This window comes from Drosophila kikkawai, chromosome 2L, assembly GCF_030179895.1.
Source record: "Drosophila kikkawai strain 14028-0561.14 chromosome 2L, DkikHiC1v2, whole genome shotgun sequence".
Taxonomy (NCBI): domain Eukaryota; kingdom Metazoa; phylum Arthropoda; class Insecta; order Diptera; family Drosophilidae; genus Drosophila; species Drosophila kikkawai.
Window position 1 is genome coordinate 477,434 of NC_091728.1, and position 26,076 is coordinate 503,509.

The 26,076-nt window shown below is 39.4% G+C and overlaps 3 protein-coding genes and 3 long non-coding RNA genes across 7 annotated transcripts; 4 read left to right on the top strand and 2 right to left on the bottom strand.

The window, feature by feature from the left end:
* Positions 1–1,584: 1,584 nt before the first annotated feature.
* On the bottom strand, positions 1,585–3,845 carry LOC108074272 (cell division cycle 7-related protein kinase). 2 transcript variants are annotated; one of them, XM_017166244.3, is made up of 2 exons: positions 3,675–3,845; positions 1,585–3,609 (listed from the first exon to the last, which is right to left on the bottom strand). In XM_017166244.3, exon 2 carries the CDS (start codon positions 3,593–3,595, stop codon positions 1,664–1,666), a length of 1,932 nt encoding a protein of 643 aa, XP_017021733.1. In that variant the 5' UTR covers positions 3,596–3,609; positions 3,675–3,845; the 3' UTR covers positions 1,585–1,663. The 2 variants fall into 2 exon arrangements, with proteins under 2 accessions (XP_017021733.1, XP_017021732.1); XM_017166243.3 differs by having other exon boundaries at positions 1,585–3,618.
* Positions 3,846–5,902: 2,057 nt separating this feature from the next.
* Positions 5,903–6,531, bottom strand: LOC138927942 (peritrophin-44-like). Its single transcript, XM_070283482.1, has 2 exons — positions 6,507–6,531; positions 5,903–6,411 (listed from the first exon to the last, which is right to left on the bottom strand). The coding sequence occupies exons 1-2, from the start codon at positions 6,529–6,531 to the stop codon at positions 5,903–5,905; spliced, it is 534 nt and encodes a 177-aa protein (XP_070139583.1).
* A 10,103-nt stretch (positions 6,532–16,634) lies between these two features.
* On the top strand, positions 16,635–17,497 carry LOC108074276 (transmembrane emp24 domain-containing protein 5). The gene has a single exon (XM_017166251.3). It carries the CDS (start codon positions 16,714–16,716, stop codon positions 17,413–17,415), a length of 702 nt encoding a protein of 233 aa, XP_017021740.1. The 5' UTR covers positions 16,635–16,713; the 3' UTR covers positions 17,416–17,497.
* A 1,975-nt stretch (positions 17,498–19,472) lies between these two features.
* LOC108074280 (uncharacterized) lies at positions 19,473–20,231 on the top strand. The gene is made up of 3 exons (XR_001770687.2): positions 19,473–19,487; positions 19,949–20,073; positions 20,140–20,231. It is a non-coding gene; the product is annotated as an uncharacterized lncRNA (long non-coding RNA).
* A 372-nt stretch (positions 20,232–20,603) lies between these two features.
* On the top strand, positions 20,604–22,051 carry LOC121502428 (uncharacterized). Its single transcript, XR_005990992.2, has 2 exons — positions 20,604–21,885; positions 21,937–22,051. It is a non-coding gene; the product is annotated as an uncharacterized lncRNA (long non-coding RNA).
* A 342-nt stretch (positions 22,052–22,393) lies between these two features.
* Positions 22,394–22,839, top strand: LOC108074281 (uncharacterized). Its single transcript, XR_001770688.2, has 2 exons — positions 22,394–22,661; positions 22,716–22,839. It is a non-coding gene; the product is annotated as an uncharacterized lncRNA (long non-coding RNA).
* Positions 22,840–26,076: the final 3,237 nt, after the last annotated feature.

Genomic DNA, 26,076 nt, shown 5'->3' on the forward strand with positions numbered 1-26,076 from the left:
TAGTCGTCCGATTTTCATAAAATTTTTAGCAAAATTCAGAAATAATATAAAATGGTCATATGTAAAAAATAGTGCACATATGTTGAAAAACAGCTAAGTTATAATTTTTTTTCTAAAAATTTATCGAACATTTGTATGGCAGCTATATGATATAGTCGTCCGATCCGGCCCGTTCCGACATATATAGCAGTGAGAGCATATAGAAGACTATATGCAAAGTTTCATTCAGATAGCTTTAAAACTGAGGGACTAGTTTGCGTAGAAACAGACAGACGGACAGACAGACAGACAGACAGACGGACAGACGGACAGACGGACAGACGGACATGGCTAGATCGACTCGGCTGTTGATGCTGATCAAGAATATATATACTTTATAGGGTCGGAAACGTCTCCTTCACTGCGTTGCAAACTTCTGACTGAATTTATAATACCCTGCAAGGGTATAAAAATAAAATTTAGTCAATCCCATACATGTAAATCCCTGCATTTCAAACGAAATTTCACCCGCGGCCTAAAAGCTAGCAATGAAATCTGTTGGATTTATCATTGGCAGAAAAAACTACTGCATACTTTTGATTGCAAAGAAAAGAGTAGAAAAAATAGTTCTGGGAAACTTTTTAATAAACTATTTTGCCGCGTCGACAACTGGAACTTTCTTTCTTGGCGACTTTCCAGCAGCTCACACACACACACACATATATATTCACAGATAAATATCAGATTTCTTTTCTTGGTCACAGAATGAAATTGTCAACATAATTCGCAGCGAACCATGAATTTTTTGTGGCAAAAACAAATGCCAAAAGGGCAAAAACCAAGAGAAAAATAAAAGAGTATTCTATATAACCTTTGGCTCTGTGTGCGAGACAACAAAATAATATTTTTTTGTAAGCGTCAATAATGCAAATTGATAAGGCAGAGGGGAAATGTATTCCTCTGGGCGAAAGTCCCGCACAAAAACCAATTCGCAAAATGGCTGTCGGGGAAATATAAAAAAGAGGAAATAAATGAAAACATGATTGTCACAAGATAATTTCAAAAGTGAAAATTAAAGGTGGAGAAGGGTTTCCAAAGAGGGTAAGAAAACAATGAAATTATTGGGAATAATTCAAATGAAAAACAGGTAAGACTTGATTATGTGGAAATGCTCTTATATCCCAGCCTAAACTTAGTTTAAACTATTATTAATGGAAATAAATATCAATAAGAAATCAACATCTTAGTTTTAAAAATTAATTCAGAATAACAGCGTGAAAAATATAATATAAATATATTGACAAAATTAAAATGCCTTTCGTTAGAGTATAGCCATTTTGATAAATAAATAAAAGACAAAAAAGGTAACAATCAAAACAATTCAAACCAAACAAAAATAATTGAAAAAGAAAGATACGAAATGAACTTTTGTTTTTTGGTTCGGGAAAAGATGCCTTGATTAATTTAAACATCAACAAAACATAACGTAAATTGGCATTATATTTTCGATGCAAATTTGTTGTGAATATTTTCACCTTTTGTTATAGGAATTATCTGGTCCTTGTTCTTGTCTGCACAATTCAATTAGAGGCCAAGGCGTTGCTCTCCCTGTTTTTGGTTTTTTACTTAAATGAAATATAAATGAAAGGAAGCCAAGGGAATGCGTATAATAAATACAAACGAATCAGATATTGGTTGCGGAGGCCAGCTCCACGGGATACGATACGAAGGGCTTGAGGGTCCTGGCTGCCGTCGCAGGCATCGAGTCCCTGGCCACCAACTGGTGCTGCTGATGCAGCGGGACGCCCGAGGCGATTCTCTGCTGGTCGCTGAAGAACGGATGCTTCAGCGCCTCCTCGGCTGTGATCCGCTTCTCGGGATTGACCTCCAGCAGGCGGGAGAGCAGGTCATAGGCATTCGAGGGAAACATGTCCAGTCCATCGTACGACTCCAGCTTGTGAGCGCTGTTCCGGCAGAGACAGTTGAAGGTCGGCTGATCGCAGCCCCGGCACATCTCGGTGCTGCCATCGGCCCTTCGATGCCGCCGCTGCATCTCTGGCGCCAGGAAGTGCTCAGCGTAGCGGAGTCGCATGCAGACACGCCTCAAGTCCAGAGGATTCCGCTTCTGCGTAAGCAAAACCAAGCGATCCATCATGAAGGCCACCTTTCGCACCGAAATATCGCCGACAAGGTTCATAATTTCCGCCAGGGCGCTGCAGTCGTTGGGAGCCTTAAAAAACGGATGCATAGCCGAGAGCATCGATATCATTATAACCCCCGAGGCCCACACATCCACGGCGGTGGTCTGATGTGGATGTCTCAGCAGGACCTCGGGTGGCCTGTACCCTGGTGTGCCTGCCCGCGAGGCGTGCATCTCCTTCTTCACCGACACTGAGGGCACCACATAGTTGTCGGGATTGGTCTGGGGGCTCATGAATCGTAAGCGATTGAGTAACTTGAGCGTATCCGCCTTCTGGTTGGCCATGTCCTTCTTGGTCAGCGGCTCCCGGAATTTCAGGAAACTAGGTGGCCCCTTCAGCGGATGATCCACGCCGCCGCCGCCGCCCAGAGCCCTCATCTTACGATTCGCCATGTAATCCTCCGCCTCAGCCTGAGCCGAATTGCCGTCCTGCAACATTACGTTCTTCACCGCATCCTTGTCTCGAAGGAAGGAAAAGGCCCCAAAGTCACTCGCCTGGATTACCGAGCCGTCTTCGGCGATCCTCTGGGCCAAGCCAAAATCGCATAGCAGAAACTTGCCGGTGCGGCGATTAAACAGAATATTGCTCGGCTTCACGTCCCGATGGATGACGTTGAACCTGTGGACGTGTCGCAGGGCGATCAGCAAGTTCCTCATGTACTCGCGGACCTCCTGGACGCTCAACAGCTTGTAGATGTCGTGGAACCGATCGTGGGTCATGTAGGGCATGACAAAGGCCACATTGTCATTGCACCGAATGCAGCAGTTAATGCCAATAACATTGTCCACGCCCCCGATGCGCACCATGCACTCCAACTCCCGCAGTATTCGCTCCGGGTGGCTGGTGGGATTGTGGTGCTTGATGGCAAACCTCCGGCGCTGCGTCTCCAGCAGACACCGTTCGCCCTGGAGGGTTCCCAGCAACACGGTGCTGAACGTGCCGCTTCCGATGCGGCACTGGACATCGAAGATCTTGTTGATTGCCGGTATGCTGGCGTGCAGCTCCTTCAGCGCCTCCATGTTCTTGTCAACGGTTTGCATGTTCTTCTGCATGCGCATCTCCGAGAGCTTCTTGATGGCGTTCCGGCGATCGATTTCGGCCAGTCTCTCGTTGATTTGCATGGCCTGCTGTTGCTGTTGATATTGTCGCCTTTGAGGGACCGATGCAGTGGTTATCATGGCTTGCCGGCTCTGGAAGTACTGCTGAACATAGGCCTGACCGGGGTCCTGGGGATTATGGGGCAGGCGAGAGGATTGGACCGATTCCGGAGAGACACAACCGCTCCCCTTATTCGCCGGCTGGGTATCCGTTTTCAAAGGATAGTAATGCGGTTGCTCCGGCGTCTTATGTTCAATATTGCTACTGTAATGCTGGTGCTGATAATGGGGGCGGTGACTTGAGGGCTTTCTGTCCATTTTACATATGCGATCTATGGGGTCTATGTTAAAAGCATTTATTGGGACACAAATTTGGCGGCTGCTTCTTGGAACAAACCCGGAAATCAGAACTCAGAATGGCGACACGTCTGTACGCGATATAAACACAATAATTTCGAATGTACTTATATTGAGGGGCTTTTTGTGTTCGAATTTTGTGCTGTCGAGTTTCTAAAAACAAGGGATACTATAGAGATTTGTGGCTTTTTTCGACTTCAATTTTGACAAGTGTAGCAACTGGAGTCTGTATGGAATATCATATTTCGAAAAATGGCTTAAACAACATTATATACTCCTAAACCCAATAACTCGTAATATTCTGTACCATTGAGTGTTTAATAATTGTTGTAGTTTTCCTTGTTTTAAAGAGTAAACTCTGAAACACTTGAAAACTATACAAAGTATCCCAACCCTCGCACCGTTCTACACCTCATATATTCATGGCAAGCGACTCACTTACTACCTATTCATATTTCGCCATTTATCTTCCCTTTTTTTTTTGCTTTTTAGTGGAAACAACTTCACGAATACAACCCAGCCCAGATGTTGCCTTTCGTCGGGAGTTTGATTGCCTTTAGAAGCGGCGACTTTTCGTTGTTTCGCTGCATGCAATTTACCTGTACAGGTCTCGGTACTAAAACTGTCCACCCAGTTCACCTTTCCAGCCCATTTTTGCAGTCAAAAATTCCAACCAAAATTCAGACTCGCCCTCCCAAAAAAAAAAAAAAGGGGGAACGGTGTCAACATCAGCTGCCTGTCGTCCACTTGTTTTTCACTTGATGCTCCAAAGTTTTCCCGCGGCAACAGCTGCCATTGTGAGCGTAACTAACCTAGCTCAAAATCCACGCCCACTTTTTACCTTTCCCGCCCCTCTTTTTACCCTCAACCTGTACCTGCCTTTGTAGCTGGCTTTCATCATAAAGGTAGCAGCGCTTTTTCGGGCCATTTATTAGTTTGCGCCACTTGAAGGGTAAGTTTGCCCAATGAATATATTAAAATATAGTCTTGCAAAATATTTGTCGAAGAAGGGGAACACTAGAACTTTAGAAGTTTGTTTGACTTGAACTAAAAAACAAAATAGGGATACTTAAAGCATACAAATTTAGAAAAGTTGATTCCAGTTCCACAATAATTAAGAAGAACGTTTCTAATTATCAAACTTAATGACAATAATCTAGACTTTAATTAAATATTATTTACATTCTTATATATAATCTTTTCAAAAACTAAACCCCAAAAGATAATTTCTTCAAGTGTAGTCAGCCACACTGCTGATTAAATTTGTATAAATCAATTGAGTGGCTCCGGCCAGCAGAAATAGCCTCTTTAGAAAGTCATTTGGCTGTCGAAAATATATAAATGGGAATTGAATGTGTTCACTCATTATGAAAGTTTTAGGGAGTTCCCAGAGAGGGGAAGATGGGTTCGGCCGACGGAGTAATTGCCCAACAAGGCAAACTGGTTAACTGGCATTTAAGAGCAGGAATTACAATTACCCAGTGCTTTCCTTGACGCTGCTTTCGCCTTGGATTTTCCTCCTCCACCGCCCTTCTCCGCCCCCCTCCCCCTGTGCTTTTCCGGCCAATCCTTCGTGTTTATTCATTCGCCGCAGTCAAGTGCAACTGGCCCTCTCTGTGGAAGTTTTCGTGCAAAACTATTGTCAATTGCGCTCCGGAAAATTCTCAAATGGCCAAAACACAATGCCGAGAACAACCAAACACTTGGCATGGCTTCCTTTCCCCCCGACCCTCCTCCGTTACCACGGCGCGGGTGTGAATCCCCAAGCCAACAACAAACTCCCTTTCGACCGAATTTCCTTGGCGCCTTCCGCCGAGCGAACCAACTGAAACTTTTCCAGCCAAGTCAGTTGGGATTAGCCAACTGAGATGATGGCCCAGAGGACAGGGGTGCAGGAGCAGAGGCGGTTCAGGGCTGAAACTGCAAATTAAGCTCGACAAAACGATTTGCCTAGATTGGGCCGGTGTAAAAATAGGTTTTGAGCTTTTGGTAGTTAGAAATGCTTTGGTAATGAGCCTGTTTCTAACGGAAATGGCTCTAGCCATTTCTGATTTTAGGATATAGGAATTATCAAAGTTTACACAAAATTAGTAAAGAGTTTTATTGCTGGAAATTCAGTGATTTTTGGAAAAGACTTTTTAACTACAGAAGAGAAAGGTTTAAGCGATGGTTTTTATAAGCCAAGTACTATAATTCCTTTTTTTCTTTAATTAACTTTGGATCTTAAAATACCCAATACAGAGTTAATAGTTCCAGAATTTCGTAGTCCTATCGCATAACCCACAGGCAAATATTAGATGCAGGCTGAGTGGCCACGCATGATTGGATCACCTCATCGAAGTAGGGCTTTTGAGCGGGACACGTAAAGATAGCCCCAGTGGCGCATGACTGATAATTGAAGCACGCACTGTTTACGACGGCCAAATAGGGTTTCTTCACATTCCGGCAACGATTATAAACACAGACATAGGTTTCCGGGGATACGCATTCTCCGGTCACAAGATTGAAATGCTGGTTAGTGGGACAGTGGTTCCAGACTCCAACTGAAGTTTTACTCTCACAATAGTAGTAACCATAGCAAGTTGACAGGTCTGAGACTAGATGATCTCCAGCATCATTCTCATTCCAGTTTGTAAAACAGATTGTGGCATTTGTCTGGCCAACTGTAAAACCATCGCCTAGGTTTCCCAACCAATTATAGCAAATGTCATCGACTCTACTGCCTTGGGTCGTTGTCAATAGCAAGACTCCCAATATCCAGATCCTTGAGTTAAGAGCTATTGTAAATTTGAGAATATGTAAGAATATAAAATATCCTAGAATATTTTGTATCACATATTTCTTGCATTTTTGATTTCATTGTTAGTATTACCTTCAATGGTGCACAGCGATGGCATATCCCCTAGCTAATGTTTCCACTCTGTTACTAACTCTTTTAACAAAAATACTCGCTGGTTTTATACTTTCCCAGAACTGGCCCGATTACTGTCAGTTAGATAAGACTTTTTATTGACAACACATTAGTAACTTAATTAAACCAAAACTAAAACCAAGATACGGATTACTACCAATATTTTTCCGCTTTTATCGGTTAATTGAAAGTACTTATCTAAAATGACTTTTTAAAAACATAATTATTATAAGTATTTACTATTAAATATTTTATGTTTTTATAACTTGAATGTTATCTTTAATTGTTTATAGAAATATTTAAATATTTAAAGCGAAGTCATTGCTCCGCAAGAGGTGGTCAATCATATTTCACTTGACTAACGTTCCAATTTCGACTGCCAGCCGTCTAAGCAATTGCCCGCCCGTTTTAATGGAAACTGAACTACACTTGAAATACAAAAAGTCAAATGGCAATTTTAACAATTAAAAGTATACATAGAATTATATTTAGCCTCAAAACCAGAGCTTGCAAATAACTGTCGACGGGGTTTTTCCTGTGCTCTCGGTGCGAGCAAAACCGAAAAAGATCATACTCTCTCGCTCTCGTTCAGAGCAAGGGAGTTTTGCTGTCTTCATTTCGGTTTTTTGTTGAACGCTTTTCGTTGAGCTCTTTTTGCTTCGGCCTTTCAATGAGCCGTGCGTAAAGAGCGGGACGAGAAACGTTCGCACACAGAGAGCCAGCAAAAGACCAAGGGACCGAACAGCTCAGCGCGAACGGTCTTCACCTTTGTTTGTTTTTTTTTTTTATTTATTTATTTTTGTGAACAAGTGTCCATATAACAAAATGCTATTAAAAAGAATAGAAAAGTTTTAGACAATTTTGTTTTTAAATCCCAACTAAACGTTTAACGATTTGCTTGCCTATGCGTGTGAATGTATACCAATACATACGCAAAAGACTTTTGTCCACTGACCACGGTTCATGGGACAACCGAAACAAAGCAGAATAGAAAAAAACGAGTTCGCTCTGAACGCGCGCGAGCTGATTCCAAGAACTCATGAACGGGTGCTCTCTGAGTCTTTTCGTAAAGAGTGAGAGAGAGACAGATATATGCAGACAATTAGAAACGGTCGACAGTTTTTTGCAAGCTCTGCTCAAAACTGAAGAAAATACAAAAAATTTTAATATTTTAATATATGAGAAGCTTTCATTTCAGTGTTCTTCCTAATAATAATACAAATTATTCGTAGGATATAAGTAAAATTTAAATAGTAAATAATATACTAAAAATTCCAGCTAATGTATTTTAAATTTTGCAAGGGTCTCCCTTCATATTTTATATTCAAATTTCCATTATTCTTTATTTTTGCAAGTGTAAACACCCCGCCATTGGCCCCACAGTCGGCTCTTTGTCTTGCCGTTTTTGGCCTCACAATTTCGCTTACCTCGCTCGCAACACGTTGCGGTTTTGGCAGAGGCGTGCGCCAAGGGGATTTTCAAAGGGGGCGTTACAGAGGGGAAGAGGTGGTTTAGGCACTCGAAATCTTGTATGGGCCAAACACCCGTCGCGCGTTGTTGCTTGTTGATTGTTTTGCCATTTTGCGGTTGCAATTGATGGCACAGGTGGCGAAGAATGTTGCCCAGCCCCGTAAATGACCACAGTGCAGCAGCGGAAGGGGGCGGCGCAGGGCAGAGGGGGCTGGTTCGAAAATTTAGGAACACACACTGCACAGTCTTAAAGCCTACAAAAGTCCCGTTTTTGGCAACAGACGGCGGATGCGGCGGCGGCGTCAGCAGGTAAAAACCATGGAAAATGGCCATTGGCCAAGGCACTTCTTTGGCTTTGCGAGGAATGGAAGGGGTTAGGTAACCGTTACGGATATGGTTTTGGATCCTTTTGGGCCCAACTCTGACTATACCTTTTGTTGGGTCCTGTCATTCCTATTGCTTCAGTCGTTAATGTACCCTATAATTCGTAGAGTTCTCTCGAATAACCAGCATTACTTGTACATTAAACAATATAATGTATCTCTTTAAAATACAAATTATTTCATAATTTTTGAATAGATTTTTTAATGTTAACCGGTTAATGAAAAGAACGAAATCTTTTAAAATCTCTTCTTAAATATTGTATCTTCCCTGTTCGCTATAAATTTCTTACTAAATTTATATGATTTTATCGAATTATTTATTTATTTAATTGATATCTTAGGGCATCCGACGTATCCTTCGCTGGCACCCAAGAAATCTACCTCTTCTTTTCTGTTGTTTTCCGTACGCCTCAGCCTGAGGTAAGCCGAAGTGCAATTTAATTTCCCCGCCGATGATTGATGCTACCATGTGGAGGCTTCACTCTTCAGTGTGTCTCTTCTGGCTTCTCGGCTTCCCTTTGCTCCTCCTTCCTCCCCGACCCCTGGTTACAAGGATAATGCCGCACAAATAGCTAACAAATTTTGCCTGCCACAAGACCGAGGAAGCAACCGCAAACGACAGTGAGAGGGGAAACTTTTTATCGCCGGGCAGGTTAACTTTTTGAGTAGAGTCCAACAAGGATCCCCAGACTGAAAGCAGTAGGAGCCGGGGCAGGAGCAGGACATTTGCCGGAGATAAACAGATTTATTGTGCTTAAGGACGCACATTAAACGGGGCTGAGAGACTCGTCGACTCACTCGGACCAAGTACAAGGACAACGCGATAAGGACTGCGGAACTGCCAGGACTGTTTATAGATTTTTCGGTGTCCCCCAATTAGCGCTCGGGAAGAGCGGCAGGGAAAAGCGACGGAAATTAGGCGAATAAAACGGAGCACAAAGACACTGCTGCAATGTCCTAGGCACTTGTCGAGTGACTTAAGCACAGAGAAAAAATTCGTGAAATAAAAGAATTGATATATTTTTGTTTAAAAATATATTGGAATTGAATAGTAAACGCATTTTGCATTATTGTTTCGATTAATGAATGTTTAAGCATAAATTATATTATTCAGAAATGTCAAGTGAATTATAGTAGACTTCATACTGTAACTGACAGAGCTCTTAATTGAAATTTCCATCCATAGAACCATACTTTAAGAATCGCAGTGCATACTTAGCCACTTCTTGAAGCTCGAAACTGCAGCGCTATGGTGTTCAGCCCAAGTTCCGACAGTTGGCAAGGGATAAGCGCACAGGCTGCGGCACAAAATTAACCACAAATGAGGACAGTTCGGGGAAATGTGTGCAACTTTTTCGCCCATCGAAAGTCAAAGTCGCCGAAGCAGGTGAAAAGGATGTCGCGCTTCGTTGGCCAAGGATTCCGGCGGTTACCTCTGGACAGGCACTTGCCGCGAATGGTGGCCACAAATGAGCTTAGTTGATGTTTTCCTTCCTCCCGCTGATTTTCTTCCTACTGAGTTTCCCACCGCTTCCCTCTGATTTTCCCGGAACCCCGTTTATGCGATGAGTTTCTGCTGGTGTTTTGCGGCTTAAGCTCTAAATGTCCTTATTGCTTCATGTTTGGGCCAATGTTCTGGTTCTTATTGAATTAGTTAAAGGTATTAGAAGTTAAGCTGGATTTGAAAGAACTAAGAATGCATAATTTAGGGATTGGGAATGAGTTTTAAACGGTATTTGGGCTTTAGCTAAACAGAAACTGCTAGGAAATTGTTTAAAGGTTTAAAAAAAAGTGTTTAGGCTTCACTTAAACAAAGCTTTACCCGTTCCAAGTTATATTTAAGCTAGAAGTTAAGTCTTTGATCCAGCTACGGCATAAACTGAATGATTCCTTTTTTAATTTCCTTCTCTCCTTGTCAAATCCCTTGCAATGACAATCTTAGAAGCCACCTTTAAACTCAACTAATAGTCGCAGCGATGGCGACTTTGTCGCACTTCAATGAGGCCACAAGAAAAATAAAAACAAACAACAGGAGCTGGAAAAAGTTGTCAGAGGGAAACCTGGTGGAAATCGGGGAGGAAATCTATGGGTGCAACTGCAATTTCCACACCAGATCGAAGTTGCTGCTGTTGCTGTTGGCATTGCTTTTAAGCTTAGTTAAGAAGCACTTTGAGGAGCTTTTCCCAAAGCTGCACAAATGTCCTTGCCTCCTTTGGAAAATTGTTGCTTCATTGCATTTTATGCTTGTTCGAGTTGTCGTCGGAAATTGCTTATTTATTTGCACTTCTCGCTTGGCTAACTAAGAGGAGTAAACAAAAAATGAGCAGAAAAACCAAATCAAACATCTAATGGCATAATTCCCGGCTCGAAACCTGATGAGTTTCCCCTGGTGTCCTGTGTGGCAATAAATTTTCCCCTGGAATTGCCCTGTTTTTACACTGCAACGACTGCACTGACTCCGACTGACTGACAACTTGTCGTTTGTTACTACAAAATTCAATGAATATTTTCTTGGCTACCGACCAGCAACCAGAGGGAGATGGGAAAGCCATTTTATTGACTGCATTTTCCACACGAGATTTTGGACTGTTTCCCCACAAGTGAAAGTGGCTCGAATGTATTTTGCATGTCACAGCAGCAGTAGGAACTGGAAAGGCGGAGAGCTGGAAGAGAATTGATTGCTGCAGGTACTGTAAATTTTCCATACTTGTCAGCTGTGCTTGGGTTCCTGGAAAATTCATTCAATTTTCTGCCACTGCCTTAAATTTTTAATTGCGAGGGGTCTGGTGCAGGCACAAAAATTCTGTTGTTTACACCAATATCAATAACAATAAATTGTAGATTTATTGGGGTTTGAGAGGAGACAAACACAAAATACAAATTAATATATTTTCAAGACCGAAAAACAATTTGCGGTAGCCCGGCCCGAGGGGCCCCGAACGAACAATTTGTCTTGCTTAATCTCAGTTCATTAATTTAAAGTGCTACTTGCCCTGGCTGCAGGCAGGACCTACGAAGTTTTCAACGCCGAACTGGTCAAGGAATTTTCCCAACTCACCCCCAGAATATTGTCAATCCATTGCGGTTTTGTTTTCTTTGCTTTTTTGGGAGGCCCAAAAACTTTCTCGCACAGAATTTTAGTTCCATTTGGCTAAACATTTTGCAATCATTGGCAGCAGGGCGGGAGCAGGAGCAGCCGCAGCCGTTTTGAGGATTAGGGTCAACTGGCTCTGTTGTTGTGTCTTTAATAATTCATGAGTCGTGGCCCATGAGCCATGAGCCGTGGCTGACCTTCGCCATTTTTGGGGTCAATTTATCCTGCCGGCAGCCATCACTCCTCGAGCCATCATCTGTCAGCCGAAAGTCGCTCAAGAGCTCAGCTCGGCGCAGACAGAAAGTCGGGCCCATAATTCTGTGTAGGTGTTGCATTTGTCAAGGGTTTACTGTGATTTTGATGACGGGGACAAAGGCCAGAGACGCTTATCCTTGGTAAGAGGTAGAAAATATTATGGCTTACGAATACGAAGCATTGGGATTCTGGAGAAAAGTAAATTCCTTTTTAAATAGGGATTATTGAAACTGAGACAGCTGAGCATATCAATGATTTCCAGGAAAGATTTATTAAAAGACAGCAAAAGCTAATAAATATATTTTAAATTTAATTGGTGAACACTACAGGAGTGAAACATAGTTTAAGATTTTTAATATATTAAAACTCTACCCAAGATCAGCTTGGAATAAAAAACATTGCATACTTTGCAGCGCCTTTTTAGGGAATATTTTGTAGATTTCTTATATAGAATGCCTTCTTCAAAATCTAACATTTATCTCTGGCTTTAAAGATGCCGACAAATTGAGATTTAAAAGCCATTGCTTTCTCCTTTGGCCGCTCTCTAATCTTTTTATCGCCATCTTAATTTCATCAAATTAAATTGGCTTCCTCGACAGCTTGGTTTCTGATCTCCACCGCCACCTGCCACGCCCCAACACCTGGCGCCGCCCCCAGCAAACAATCAACTAACGCAACACGCACACACGCAGACTGCCAGGGAAACACACACACAGACACTCTGTACACACGCTCCAATGATTCAGTCTCCGGTGTCGGCTACTTTGCAGCTGCCAACGCCTTCAACATTTCACGCTGTAAGACACCCTACCACTTATGCACTGTACGAAAATATATAAATTCATAAAATTGACTATGCAGGCTTTTGAGAATTTAGCGAGTTATGATATTTTAGACATTCAGATAGAGGGTAAATGAATATTCCTTTTATTATACCCTTGCAGGGTATTATAATTTCAGTCAGAAGTTTGCAACGCAGTGAAGGAGACGTTTCCGACCCTATAAAGTATATATATTCTTGATCAGCATCAACAGCCGAGTCGATCTAGCCATGTCCGTCTGTCCGTCTGTCTGTCTGTCCGTCTGTCCGTCTGTCTGTCTGTCCGTCTGTCCGTCTGTCTGTCTGTCTGTTTCTACGCAAACTAGTCCCTCAGTTTTAAAGCTATCTTAATGAAACTTTGCATATAGTCTTCTATATGCTCTCACTGCTATATATGTCGGAACGGGCCGGATCGGACGAATATATCATATAGCTGCCATACAAATGTTCGATAAATTTTTAGAAAAAAAATTATAACTTAGCTGTTTTTCAACATATGTGCACTATTTTTTAGATATGACCATTTTATATTATTTCTGAATTTTGGTAAAAATTTTATGAAAATCGGACGACTATATCATATAGCTGCCATAGGAACGATCAGGAAATTAGTAGAAAAAAAATTATAACTTCGTTGTTTTTTAAACTATTTTTATCTACTCTGAGATATAAGCTTATTTTATTAGTTCCGAATTTTGGTATAAACTTTATGAAAATCGGACAACTATATCATATAGCTGCCATATAAACCGATCGGTAGGTGTAGGGCAAATGTAAAACTGGGAATGTAAAACTGTAACTCTCAAACTCTCAACATAATAAGTATAGGTAAAATGCAATGAAATAATATCTGCAAGGGTATACAAAATTCGGCGTGCCGAAGTTAGCTTCCTTTCTTGTTTTAAATTGAATTATATATTATTAAATATGATGCATTTTTTTGCAGTCTTTCCTTAATTTTTCCCTGTGCACCTGGGACCCGCAATTTTCCCGCCTCCGTTTTACCTAACTGCCGTCACCTGCAGTCGACCCCGGGTAACATTTTTTATGCGTCCTATTTGCAGCTTTCATGCTTCGACTGCGTATTTCAGCCGCCGGCATTTGAACGACGTCGCGAATGCAAGTTTTTGCCCTTTCTGCAAAAATATTAGGGCTGGAGAGGGGCGAAAAATATCAGGGGGTTGGGATAGGAATGTTAGCCGAGGCACCGAGGCTACTGGGTGTTCGTAGCATTTTTTTTAAAGGGTAAACTGAAGAGCAGAACGGTTGCAGAAATTTGTATGTAAAACCTAAAATAGAAATAAAAAACCTGCACTGAAACATTCAAAACAAAAAGGAAACTAACTTCGGAAAGCCGAAATTTGTATACCCTTGCAGTTTGCCATAGGATCTGTCGTCCAATCACAAATCTATCATAACTAAGCCAAAAAAGCATCAAATTCAATTCGGAAAGTTTTTCTGAGTTAGTTTTTTGTAGGGTAACAATACTGCACACTAAATTTCAAATTTTTGAGATATTACAATTTTTGCTAATTTTTTCTGTGACAATGAACCATTTTAAGACTTCAAAAATACAAAAAGAAATTATGAAAAATGTTTTTCTTCCAAACATGGCTAGATCGACTCCGCTTTTTGTGCTGATCAAGAATATATATGATTTATAGGGTCGGAAATGACTCCTTCGCTGTCAAAAATCATAAAACCACTTAAGAAGATCTAAAATATTCACACTCTTTAAATGAATATTTTTATATATTTTAAATGGTAATTTTTTTATAAAAAATAATCATAACTAAGCCAAAAAAGCATCAAATTCAATTCGGAAAGTTTTTCTGTGCTAGTTTTTTCCAGATAAACAAATCTGCGTACTTAATTTCACATTTTAAGATATTACAATTTTTGCTAATTTTTTCTGTGACAATGAACCATTTTAAGACTTCAAAAATACAAAAAGAAATTATGAAAAATGTTTTTCTTCCAAACATGGCTAGATCGACTCCGCTTTTTGTGCTGATCAAGAATATATATGATTTATAGGGTCGGAAACGACTCCTTCGCTGACTAAAATCATAAAAACCACTCAAGAAGATCTCAAATATTCACTGTCTTTAAATGAATATTTTTATATATTTTAAATGTTAAATTTTGTATAAAAAATAATCATAACTAAGCCAAAAAAGCATCAAATTTAATTCGGAAAGTTTTTCTGTGCTAGTTTTTTCCAGATAAACAAATCTGCATACTAAATTTTACATTTTAAGATATTAAAATTTTTGCAAATTTTTTCTGTGACAATGAACCATTTTAAGACTTCAAAAATACAAAAAGAAATTATGAAAAATGTTTTTCTTCCCAACACGGCTAGATCAACTCCGCTTTTTGTGCTGATCAAGAATATATATGATTTATAGGGTCGGAAATGACTCCTTCATACACTTTTGACTTAAATTATAATATCCTGCAAGGGTATAAAAATCGACGAGAAATCTTTGTAATTAATATGAAAAATGGAAACTTTTTTTTTTTAATTCTATTTTTTACCAAAAATAACCGATTAAAAAAACTATATATTTACGAAAATGTGTTAAGAAAAAAAGAGTGTAGAAGAGGTAGAAAATAGGAGAAAGCAAAGGCTTAAAAATAGAAGAAAAACCGATGCTCTCGTGTGCAAACAATTGCACCTATGTAGGTGTGGGAGTGTTTAGTGTGTGTGCTTGAGTGTTTGGTGTGTCTGGCGCATGCATGTGGTTGCGCATGAGTGTATCTATTCGTAAAGTTTCTTTGGCCAAAAGCAAGCATTTGCTAGTTGTAAATCTTTTTATACCCTTGCAGAGTAATATACTTTTGGTCAGAAGCTGTAAAAACTATAAAGAATATATATTCACGATCAGCAGCAAAAGCCGAGTCGATCTAGCCATGTTAAAAGTTACAAACAATTTAATTTTAAAATTTGATATGGTTTGCTAATGAAATAAAAGCAAATTTAGAACAGGTTTCAAAAATATAAATTATATTTATTATTAATAGGGTATCGTGTAGACGAACATGGGCTTCCCGAAGTTAGTTTCCTTTCTTGTTTTAAGCATAGTATTTTGCTGTTACAAAACTGCAGGAGGTGTTACATTCATGCTCTACTTTAAATAAAGTTTCTTCGATACAATACAATCTAATATTTAAAAATAATAAATATCTTTTCATTAAAATCTTATATTTTATTCAATAAAAAACAAGAATTTGGTCTTTTACGTTAAAAAATGTATTTTATTTTAGTAAGTCAGGTTCAAAACAAACTTTTCAACATAAAAAATATTATTTAAAAAAATAATTCAAATATTTTCAGTAGTGATAAACTTTTAATTAAGGGAGTCCGAATATTCTATGCGACTTGACCACTTTTAGCTCGACTTTCTTTTTGTTTTGTACAGCGTTGCCGGCAGTTTTTTACAAAAATGCTAGCGCTCGACTTGTCGTTACGCCCCTTACTCGTGTCACGCCCCCGAGGGAGACCCGCCCACAATTCGCAGCAGCACGAGCAAGAAGCAACGGTAGCATAAATTTCCATTACCGTTGACAAATATTTACACATCGACCTCAATTCATATTCCTTTTGATGCTGTTGCTTTTAGTTTTGCCAGTCGGATGTTGGGCTGGCGAGGAGGCGACGCAATTGAAGGGGGGAGGGTGGAAGGGTTGCGGATCCTTTATGCACTTTGTTTTTGTTGTTGTTGTCACTACGCTGCCTCCGCTGCAATTGCTGCCGGCTATTAAAAGCTGCATTTAGCAGCTAGCTCGCTTTACGTCTCCCTAAACGCCATCTATGTGCATATATGAATGCACTGGGATAAATCTAATGATAATGTGTGAACTATATCTTCAAAAAAATAAATTTAATAAATAAAAAGATCTGTTTTCTCTTCTGCCCATACATTCTGATTGTGTTTAAAAATTTAAACACTAAACTTATTCATTAATACTTATTACAAAGAAAAGTTATGATTTCTGTGCTTCAATGTAGGCCCACATTTTATTCTGGTGTAACTTTTATGATTCTCTACAAAAACAAAAAGAAACCCACACACACAGTCTATCGTTGACCCATCTGTCGGACAGTTTCGTGAGGAAAACTTTGGAAAATATTCCGCGAAAATGTTCCAAATCGAAAGTTACATTTCGGCTCTATTGGTCCTGTTGCTGCTAAAGGACCTAGGATTCGCAGAGGCCGAGCTGCACAACAAGCAGCTAACCATATTTGCCGAGGCGGGACGCCAGGAGTGCTACCTCCAACCCATTGCCGCCTCCGAGAACATACGTATAGATTATCAGGTGATACACGGCGGCCATGGCGAGCCGCACATCAACTTCAACCTAATGGATCCGAGCCGACGCCTCCTGATCACCGATGTCAAGCAGGAGAAGGGCACACATCAACTGGTGGCCCGCGAAACGGGCTCCTACAAGCTCTGCTTCGACAACACCATTAGTTCGTTCAACCAGAAGATCGTAGCCTTTACTTTGGGCGTGACGGCAGCGGACAGAAAGGAACAGGAACTTAGGAATCTGCGGAAGGAAATGCTCACCGATTATCAATTCGATCTGGCCTATACCAGCATTGACAATTACATTTCAAAAATAAGGGTTAACTTTGACAGATCGCGGCAAACTCAAGACTATATACGCACCATCGAGGCCAGGGACCGCCATGTGGCTGAATCCAATTTCGAGAAGGTCAACATTTGGTCGGCCGTGCACCTATTGGCCATGATTATTGTGGGTTGTTTGCAGGTGATAATGCTGCGAAGTATTTTCAGTTTGAACGGGCGGTTTTACAAGTTTTGGAAATGTTTTTGAACCACAAGGAAAATCGATGCGACTTGTTAATTGTTGAATAATTTTAAAGCGGATATAAAAATTGATTAACTTTCTGTGAGAAAATTGTTATATCATTAGTAATATCTTTAATTTGCATTGGTTTAAAATTCTATAAAATAAGCTTTAAACCAAAAGAGATCCTTAAGCTTGCTAACTGGTTCCTTCCACATTTCGCCTGCTCCTTTGCTTCTTGTCGGCGGCTTCCTTCTAACGCCAATTTGCACTTCCCCTGTTTAATTTTTCCTGCTTTTCCTGCTCCTCTCTCCTTGTACTTGCACTCACACCTGCGCTGTGCCACGCCCCTTTTTTCTGTGGGGTCCGCCCAAACGGTGCAGCGCATTGTTGGCGTAATTAACAACTGCGGCGTTGCCGTTCGCCATTGTTTACTCAACGCCAGCGCCTTCGTCGCAGTGTTAATTACTCCCCGGCGTCCCGTCTCCGAGTACATACATATATATGACCCTTAACCCCAGCGAGTCCTGTGGGTCCTCTTGGGACTCCCACTGACACAGTGGCTCACTTAGCCTTCGAGCTTTCAGCTTCGAGCGAGCTCTCCTGGCCGTCGCCGTCGTCCTGCCTTTTGGCTTCTGGGCGAGGCCAGCGGTGATGAAGCGGCAGACGATGACAGCGCTCCCCAACGCCACCGAAAGGTACAAATTAAGGCGCCACCTGTGGCCCAGTCAACTGCCACAGCCAGGGAGGGGTGTGTGTGTAAAATGGAGTGTGCTTTAACAGCGGATTATGAAAAATTACACTATCCACTATATATATTGGTTGCAGCATAAAGATATATGTATATAGTAGCTTTAAAGCATTGCATTTTTAAATTGGAGACTGACACTTTAACCTCGTGAAAAGTTTTTATGGAAAAAGTGGAGTGAATCATGCACGAAGAATTTCCCAAACAAACAACATGCCACACATGTATGCATGCTTACTTCTTGGCAATTAAACGCGCTTAACGGGCAGTTTTACTTAACACTTAAGTGGAGTTTTAAAGCCCGACGGGCTCCTCCGTCAGCGAGATCGTTTATCAGAGGGCCCAGAGGGAATGCAAAAGAAAAGCCGCTGTTAATTTTATTACACCGAATGCAGCAAAGGCGGCCTGGTAGCAGGACAATCGTAAAAAAGGACATTTAATTGCAGCTGCCAAACGATGCCGCCGCCGTCGTTGTCGGCCATTTTAACGATCAAATTATGGGTGGAGAAGACGGAGTAAAGTCGCAATTGCAGCCAGAAATCCCCCGCCAGATAATGTCCTGTCCATTTGGACCATGGAGCGCCAGCTGTCACCGTCCTTCAGCCCTTAAATCTCCCTTTGGTCGCTTAATGAGAAAAGAAGAGCCTCAAAATGAAATCTGGTGACAAATGTATTTAAAGTACGACTCCTTCCCAGGCTGAGGGCGCCAGCAGGAAAACACAACCTGGAGCAGAAGTAAAAGATTATGGCCAAGTAATAGCCTTTTGACACAGATAAAATCTGTTTTCGCAAATTGAAAATCTCAATAAGGGAAAAACCAGCAGAGCATGTGTATGATTTCCAGGAGCAGGGCGTCGATTGACAAAATATTAATGGAAAAGTCAAAGAAATGAAATTCAATAAAAAAGTCGGAGCGGAGGGTGCACAGTGAATAATTTATACTGGGGTTAATGGCGATGATTGAATGTCCTATGAATATTTAACTTTATATATATAAATTCTTAAAAAAATAAAATAATAATAAATCACAGGATAAACCTGCCGTTATGCAGGTTTTTTGTATAGAAAAATAAACTTATTTAAAAACTTACGACAAGTTTTGTTTAATTTATAGAAAACCTGCAATTATAAATGTAATATAAAATGTTTTCTACTTTTTCACCATGTCGAAAAAACACACAAAGCAGAGCTAGCATTAAATACAGGTTACAGGTGGACAGGAGGGCCAAAGGTGAAATCTAGGTGTGCCGGACAAGCAATAAGCAAATGAATATGTAAGAACACGATTCAGTTTAAGGCAGAGCTTGGCATAGATTTGTGGAAAACAAAGGAAGCACCAACACGAAATTTAGTAAGATTACGTTTCCAGGCAGATGACATTCAAAAGATGCAGGAACTAAAAGCTTTCACATGCATATTTTTACCCCGGAGAAATATTTGCCAAACTTTGCAGATTAAATCGTAATTTTTTTCTTTGAGTAACCAAAAATCTTCTCTGCTGTTTTCCCATTAAAGCCACTTCCAATTAGCGTTCAAAGTTGTGTAATATCTTTACATTTGTCAAGAAAATGTGTCTTTAAATGAATTTAAATTTAAATGCATTTATATTCGAATTATAAAGGGTTAAAGTGTTAAATTAATTGATTAGATTTACATATCAGTGTAACAATATAAGTATAAATAATATAAACTATTAATAGCTCACATAAATATAGCCTTATTAATTTATTTTATACGGAAATATATTTTAAGTAAGCGTGAAGCATGAAAATTCTCATTAAATTTAATTTGTCACAATAATAAACAAATTAGATGCAGATGTTTAAAAGTATATATAAAGAAGCCCATAGCTTTTCAATCTGAGAAACTCAAAATGAATACCTATTCCGTTGTCTGGTTGGTAATGATTGGCATTGTAATGTGGTACCCAACAGAAAGTAAGTTTTTCAATTAAAAAATATTTTCAAGTTACTAATAGTAATATTAATATCGTTTTGTTATAGAGCCCGATCCACCTAAAGTGCCCATAGATTTCAACAAGTAGTAATTATATTTATATTTACTTTCAATAAAAATGCAGATGTAAAAAGAAAAATTTTTTACCGGTTTATTATTTTATTATTTCGGTTTTAATTTTATAAAATCGGACGACTCTATATATGCACATACATATATACAGCTATATGAGCTGCCATAGGAACAATAGAAAAATTAATAAAAGCAATAAAGGGTGCTAACTTTGGTAGCTTGCAGGGTATTCCTATTTTAGTCAGACAAACAAAGCAAACATTAATTAGAAACGCTCGGAAAATTGTATAAGAATTTATAAATAAATTATTAAGATGTTTTCAATTAGATTTTAAGATTATTTTTTCTGCATGTACAGTCTGGCAATCAAGCCAAAGCGCTTGAAATTTGCAATCCACAAATGTGGATTCTATTTCAGGATCTCTTTCGCGTAAGAGAGCGGTCCTCGGTTTGTTTGCTTACATTTCAATTTCAAGGGCACGTACGAGAAACACAAAAAATCACAAAAAAAATGAATTCGAGGTGGACAGCAAAGCAAAAGAAAAATGCCGAAGGGAACAAAAACATAACGAGAGAAAGGCACAGTAAAAAACACAAAATACTATATGAGAGCACTGTTTAACTGTACTCACCAATTATTTGTAGCGTCCAAACGTATTTATTCCTTCTCTAAGCAATAACAAACGCAACCTTTTCGGCCGTTTTTTGTCAGTTTTACAATTTTTTCCTCACTCGTTTTTTTCGATTTACCGTTTTACCGATCAAAGCAAGGAAAAGAGCATGAAAGCAAGGCGAAAACAAACGCGACTTGCTCACATCACTCTGTCTCACTCGCACTCGCGCTTGCACTCGGACTAAAACCTAAAACTGAAATAAAACCGAATGCTACGCAGTACCGGGTATAAATTTTACCGACTTTCATTCCGATTTCGATTTTCCACGTCGCGGCGATGTTTTTCCGCTTTTTTCCGACCGTTTTTACCTTTTTTAAGCCCGTTTTCGGAGGAGCACGCGTTTTTGCTGTCGAAAAATTTTGTACCGAAAAATGAAGTGAAGAGGAATGGCGGAAAGCTGGAGGACGACGAAAAGCTGAAGGCTGCGAGAGAGTGAGAGCCAGTTTCAACTCTCTCTCACTCTCTGGAGCGCGATCCTCTCTGTTTACATTTTTATGTGAAGCTTAGTTTCGATAGGAATAGGCACAAATTTAAATACATTTATAATAAACATAAATATATATTTATAATTTATAGTACATATTTAAATTCAATTTAAATTCAATTAAAATCTAGTTACAAAGAGTTTAACTGGTGGTCAATTTTCATTGCGTCATATTTTTGTCAAATGCGTTAATGAAATTTTCCAATGCCTTATACACATTTATAAAAAATAAGAATTTAAATTGAATAAATGAAACAATAAAATAATTTTTTTCCTGTTTTAAATACTTATATAATTATTGATTTATAGTTTTATTTTATACGAAAATATGTAAGACAAAATATTTTATGTAAGCCTTAAGCGTGAAAGTTTAAAATTCTCTGTTTGAATTTATTTCGCCACAGTAATTAATTTATTAGTTACAGGTTTTAAAACTTATATATAAAGTAGCTGAAAAACCTTTCAATTCAATTAGAGAAAATAGTTTAATCTCGAAATGAAGACCTATCTGATTGATTTGTTGGTAGTAATGCTCGGCATTATAGTATGGTACCCAACAGAAAGTAAGTTTTTAAATTAAAAAAATGAATTTTTACTAATGCTGTACACCGCAGTGAAGCCGGTTGGAAAATAAAACTTTAAAACAGTTTTCTTCAAAATCATTAAATATGTAAAATTGTCAAAAATACTTTAATTATGTAAATAATAAATCTGATATATAGTACATAAGCCTTATTTTTGTTTTACTATGATTTCCCTACAATAATTATATCGATAAATATAGATTTACAAAATGCGCAATAAAAGTTAAATTTCGCTTTTGTTTGTACATTTGCTTTATTTATTGTTAGCACGTAATTTACTGTAAATAATATCTTAACATTTGTCAATAAAATTTGGGATTTTGAACTAATTACATTAAAATTCTATTGAAATCTAATTTCAAAGGGTGTAATTGGCAAATAATTTTCATTGCCACAGGTTTTTGTCGGATGTGTTTAATTTATCGAGAAGATTTATATTCCAATGCATATTGCATGAATATATTTAAAAATATATTATAATATTTAATACCTTAAATAAGTTTTAACTTATTGCTTTATTTTGTACGAAAATATGAAAATCGGAATATTTTATGTAAGAGAGAAATCTTAAAGTTCACAATCCTCATTTGTCACAGTAATAAATGAATTAGTTGTGGTTTGTAAAACGTATTTAAAAGCTAGCCCAAGAAATTTTCAATTCAATCCAAGAAATTAGTTCAAAATCGACATGAAGACCTATTGTATTGCCTTGTTCGTAATGCTCGGCATTATATATTGGTTCCCAACAGGCGGCTGTAAGTTTTTAAATTTATAATATATTTTCAAGTGACTAATTTTGTACAACGCAGTTTTTACGCCAGAACCCCGATATAGCCGTAATCGTTAGAAAAAATTGTATATAAACTTTTTTAAAATCATTAAAATTGTAAAAAATCAAGCAATAATAAAACTTATATTATTTTTGGCTTATTATTTTTTTAAACTGTTTAATATAAGTAAAATTTATTTTCCTGTTAGTCTAGTATAGTGTGGTATGAGACTCCTACCCTAACTACTATTATCACACTTCTTCACCACCTCTTACAGCATTCCTGTTCCCGGGTATATCCGTTAGAAATATATTTAAGCAGCTAATTTGTGATTCCATTTTATCACAAAAGTTTCGTTGTGTCTTTTTCCACTCAGCCTGTGCTCCTTTCTTAACCTTTCATCTTGAAAGCAATCCCATTAAGAATGCAAGTTGTGCGCACACACGGCAACGAGCTGGGAAAAAAACAACAGAGGAGGCCAGACTTGTTCATTATGCATGACAACTGACATATCAAGACATATGGTGGAAGCTGGCACGAACTCTGGCACCCGAGACAGCCCTCCAATACATTTCCATCTGTCCAAGCCGTACATATTCCTTCCTATCTATACCCTTACGGGGTATTTTAATTGTTGTTAGAAGTTTGACTGATATTGAAGGAGTCAAACTAATAGAAAAGAAAGTATTAATAATATTAAATATGGTAAAAATAAATTTCCTATTCGTTTCAATTAAAAATTGTAAGAGTACAAACCCTTCGACTTTCTAAAGCTAGGTTCCTTTCTCCTTTTTTTGTGAGGACGCTTTAATTGCAAACTGGCACACACACTCAATGAGCATTTTCGAGTTGCCTTGGCAGTCGCCTCCAATATTGCCTTCTGACCATGGCCATTAGGAGCGGCGGTCACCCTTCCATCTCTGCCATGGAATCAGGCGAGCAAATTGGGTTACTGCTCAACTGTCTGGTTAATGGCTACAATGACACAATTAATTGCATGTTGGCGGCCATTTCCAGGACTCGAGTGGGAGGGAAATGGGTCCGGTCGGCTGCCAACATGAATTAAGTTTTGTGGGCTAAAATTTAATATGCGGCCAATACTAAAAAAAAATTACAAATTAGTTTGGTGACCCCCTCAAAAAGCTGCTACCACTGACAGACGCCAATATGCTGGGGAAAATGGAAAAAGCCTCAAGGAAAATGACAGTTTAAATGGCATTAATGCCGTCGCTGGCAAATTATAATATTCTTATTAAAAAATTGGTTGAAAACTACAGTTTATAGAAAGGAATAAAATATTTTAGAAATATTTCTAGGAATATCAAAATAAATACTAGTAGAGCTTTAGCTAAAAAATTACACCAAACTAGCTTTTCTTAAAACTTCCTTAACTGAATAATAATTAAAGGTTCTCCTATTAAATATTTATGGCAAAACAAATGAAATATTTAATGTTTAATATAACTTTTCAGCTGAAAATGCCTCCTGTTAACGCTGCCAAAGGAGGAGCCTCCCAAGAGGCGATATTCCACATTGTCCTGTGGACCCTTTTTCAGACGATCTGCCGGCGCCGGAATGTCCTGTCCCGGGTCAAAGCGAACTTCCTGCGATTGTGTTGTGTAAGGCCGATGCAGAGCAGAACGCTTTAAACTGCAGAAGAGCTTTCGCTCTTGGTTTTCCGTTTCCATTGCCAGTCGCCCAGTTTCCCAGTTTCCCTCCAAAAGGGAAACTTTGGCAGCAGAAGGCAGCTCATAACAATGAAACTTTGCACGCTTTGGCAATTATGTGAGTGGGCCAACACACACTTGCACACACTTACGCACACACATACACTCTCCACATATCCTTTGGCGAAATTAACCCACTTTTTAGCCGTCCAATGTTTTCTTAGTTGTACCATTTCCATTTCGCTTTATTGGCGAGTATTTTACTTATTCTCCGGGACTTTCTTTGGGGTTTTTTCCAAAGGTTTTTCCCTCTCAAACAATTTGCCAACTTTTGTTTGGTTTCCATTGGCCCAAGTCCAGGCAGGCAGGAGATCCTTTGATGGGTTCTTCTTTGATTCCCACCCGGTGGAAAAGTGCATTTCTGTGTTGAGTGAATTTATGTTTCACATTTATATTTCCCTGTTACCCGAGGACGACTTGTAGTAATATGCAATGCGGATTCCTGCACGCAAATGCATTAGGGCCTGGCTCTTAGTTATTTCCGCAGCATGAATATGCAACTTTTGGCTTTGGTCACTCAAGAAGAATTTGCAAACCGAAATTGCTGTTTGACATGGAAAACAAAGTGGGAAGTGGCTCATTAGAATGCCTTTGAGTCGCCAAAGTCAAGTTGCTAATGGAGCGCGCGATCCTTAAAACGCATGAAGACCCCTCGGGGGAAGAGTGGCAAAAGTTGGCTAATGCGTTGCACTGTCAAAAGCTTGTCCGGAAAATTTTCCGAAGGAGTAGTGACCGAAGTCAGCGAACGCCAACCAAATTACATCCTCCTCCATAAAAAAAATACAGTACAAAGAAAAGCGGGAAATGTGTGTGGTGGGCGTGGTGCGTTTGTTAACTCCGGCATTTAGCGGCTATTAAAAAATGTTGCCAGCCACAGATAATGAGTTTGGCAGCAAAAAACTGCGCCACATTAAGTGAAAAATGCGGCGGAAAGTTTAGCAGCTGATTAACACGATTTAAACGCGGTTAATTTAATGGTTTTAAAATCGTAAAAACATGATGTATTAGCTGGCCATAAATCGCAGTCGTAAAAAGGATGTTAATTGAAACATGTATCCTCTAGACTTTCCCTGAAATTGTATGTGCTTCTTCACGCCTTGATTTCTCATTTCGCTTCGTGTTCAATCAAATGCCATTACGTTCTTGCCTGTAGTTCTGGGCTCTTATCTGCAAAGGGACATAGTTTGTAATGCCTCCCCGCGGAACTATTCATCTTGTCCTTGTTCCATGTCCTTCGCCTAATGCGTAAATGCCTAATGAAACGCGCGTCCCAGCCGAAAAGCGAAAATAAGTCCTTCCTTTGGGAGGCGGCGGGCTACTTAGCATGATGATGGGACTTCGCTTCGCCTCGCCTCGCTCTCCGCTGCTCCGCACACATTTCCCGCCGACAAGCCGAACTAAGGCGAGGACAATGCCGATGCAGGATGCAAGGATGCTGCAGCCACCCCAGTGACAATAATTTAATTTAATGTGTTTGCATGCAGCGACAACAAGAACCGAGGAGGATGCCGTTCTGGGGGCACCAAGATAACTCACAATTTGTGGCCACTGCAATGAGCGAGTTGCAAGTACACTTGAGAAAAAAATGTAATTAAGGTAGAAATATTATATTTGTTGGTTTTAGAAACTCAAACTAAATTTACTAAAAATTATTTGAATGGAAATTACTGCTT